The sequence below is a fragment of the Sinocyclocheilus grahami genome, unplaced genomic scaffold (genome assembly GCF_001515645.1).
Source record: "Sinocyclocheilus grahami isolate Dianchi unplaced genomic scaffold, SAMN03320097.WGS_v1.1 scaffold249.1, whole genome shotgun sequence".
Taxonomy (NCBI): Eukaryota; Metazoa; Chordata; class Actinopteri; order Cypriniformes; family Cyprinidae; genus Sinocyclocheilus; species Sinocyclocheilus grahami.
Window position 1 is genome coordinate 867,643 of NW_015505428.1, and position 2,500 is coordinate 870,142.

The window sequence follows — 2,500 nt, forward strand, 5'->3', positions numbered from 1 at the left end:
GAGTGTGTGTCTCTGTGTGTGTGTGTGTGTTAATGGCTATGACAGTAATAGGAAACAGAAGCACTCAGCTGTCGCTGGACCTCATTCGTCATCCAGCACAAAGGATAGTAAACAAAAAAAGAACATCTGCGTGTTTAAGCACACCACAGCACTAAGCAAAAAGCAGATCCACACGCATGACGCATACCTGAGTTTGTGTTAGATTAATGCTCTGTATGTGGGGGAATAACAGAACGCTGTCTTTTCTATGGACGTCCTTGACTGACCCCCCATGGACACCAACCCCAAAGACCTGCGAGAGAGAGAAACAAAACTCATCTCATGATATATGAATGATGCCACAAATGCACACACCACCAGTGTGAACCGCCGTTCCTCAATATTTAAAATCTTTTCATAAAATCTTTTATGCTTAAATGCTTGAAGTTAGTTTTGCAGAGAAATTTAAATTGAGCTTGTTATTACGTAAACCAGTCAACAATTTCTTAAGAAAAACAGGTCACTTCTGTGACACGTATTTCGTTTGCTTTGTTCCGAAAATAAGAACTACATTGTTATAATGTTGCATTTTCTCATTCAGATTCAAATTTCATAAAAATGTGTCATATGTGAGCAAACTTTAGTCCCCTGCATCGAACACGTTACGGATCAAATACTCAATCAATCTAAAAGTGAAAACACCCTAAAATAATCTTACAAAAGATTTCCATTTCAAATAAATGCTGTTCTTTTGAACTTTCTATTGATCTGTGAATCCTGAAAAATAAAATCTAACACTGTTTCCACAAAAATATTGTGCAGCACAACTGTTTTCAACATTGATAATAATCAGAAATGTTTCTCGAGCAGCAGATCAGCATATTATACTGATTTCTGAAGATCATGTGACACTGAAGACTGGAGGAATGATGCTGAAAATACAGCTTTGCGCACAGAAATAAATTACATTTGAACAGATATTCACATAGAAAACAGCTGTTTTAAATTGTAATAATATTTTACAATTTTTACTGTATTTTTGATCAAATAAATGCAGCCTCCTTACTTGATAAAGAATTAGTAGGTGTTTCCAAACTTTGGACTGATAGCGTGGACACTGCATTTCCATACAGTTTTGTTTCTTCATTCATGAAATTCATGATAAAGAAGTGTTATAACTTTTATCAGGTCACCAGGAACTTATTCAGAATGAAAACATGATTACAGAAGACAACATACATTACATGACCTGAATAGTAATATACATACAACTGATTAAATGTAATCTGGATTGCGTAATCAGATTCCAAAAATTAAGTACTTGTAATCAGATTACATTTTAAAATACTCTAAATTACATATTATTCATGTAATCAAGTCTTTGTCTTTGGAAGGCTTTTGTCTTTCAAACACATTAAAATGCACAAATGCATGTTATTTCTTATTTGCATGTAATGCAGGGATTCCCAGACATTTTTTGTCTTTAACCAAATAGATTTACAGCACTTGAGATTTTAAGCTCATTGCCCCTCAGTGAAAAAGTGCCGGTGTAACAGCAGACTTCTGTAAAACTTGCCTGGTATGATATCAGCCCATGGGTTGATGTGTTAATAAATAAAGTGATTTCTTCATTGCCCTCCACTGTGGGGAGGAAAATGATTTTAAAAGATGTTCTCCCTCTGGGTGGAATCACCTGTAACGCAAAATAAAACGCACTCTGAGCAAGAATACTTTTATATGGGACAATGAATGGGGCGCATACTTACCCTTCTGTGGAAGGAAGGCATGTGAAAATGTCTGCTGGATGTAAACACAGAGAGCAGAGAGACTGGGAGCTCTGGGCTGGGGTTGTGGATATATACGGTTTCGGCTCTCGGTAGCCCCAGCGGCCTGCAGAACAATACAAAATCACATGCATCATTAACCCTCTGCTGTTGTTCGGTCATTTTAGACAGTGTGTTTTCAAATTTTAAAACAAATCACTACTTCATCGGAATGGTATTAAACTTGGTGACTTTTATGGTTAAAAGTGTCGCTATGTGACCCCCAAAAAAAATCATGGGCTTGATTTGAAAAAAGCTAAATGGTTGTAAAAAATAAAAAAAAGTCACACTTGTGTTGTTCGTGGTCAAAAATTGACGCCATAGGAAAATAGGCAAAAATACAAAGATGTTTTTGTGTGTACAATCTACAAATAATTGCAGAGCAATGAAGGGGTGACTCAGCCTGAAAACACTGCTCAGTAACTAAGGAATGCACAGCACTGAAAATATATGGCTACACCATGGGATTAAAGATCATTTTCTTTATTTTGGAACAAATCTGCCTCAATTCAATGGATTTTAAATACTTTTGCTCTATTTTTTTTTTTTTACTTAAATACTGCTTTAATTGAAAAATTATATACAATTATTATTATTTTTTTTTTTTTACATTTTATACCGAAAATAGTCCATAATTTAGATATGCATATTAATTAATATCATGAAATACACTCAAAATGCTAAATATTAAAGGCCCA

At 34.8% G+C, this 2,500-nt stretch overlaps 1 protein-coding gene across 1 annotated transcript in view; it reads right to left on the minus strand.

The window, feature by feature from the left end:
• LOC107598290 (transmembrane protein 131-like) overlaps nt 1–2,500 on the minus strand; it is a gene marked incomplete at its 5' end in the record, with an annotated part of 41,600 nt that overhangs the window by 25,315 nt on the left and 13,785 nt on the right. Inside the window, 3 exons of the mRNA XM_016289585.1 lie at nt 188–292; nt 1,556–1,672; nt 1,746–1,869. Coding sequence (XP_016145071.1) covers nt 188–292; nt 1,556–1,672; nt 1,746–1,869 — 346 coding nt within the window. The remainder of the gene's footprint in view (nt 1–187; nt 293–1,555; nt 1,673–1,745; nt 1,870–2,500) is intronic.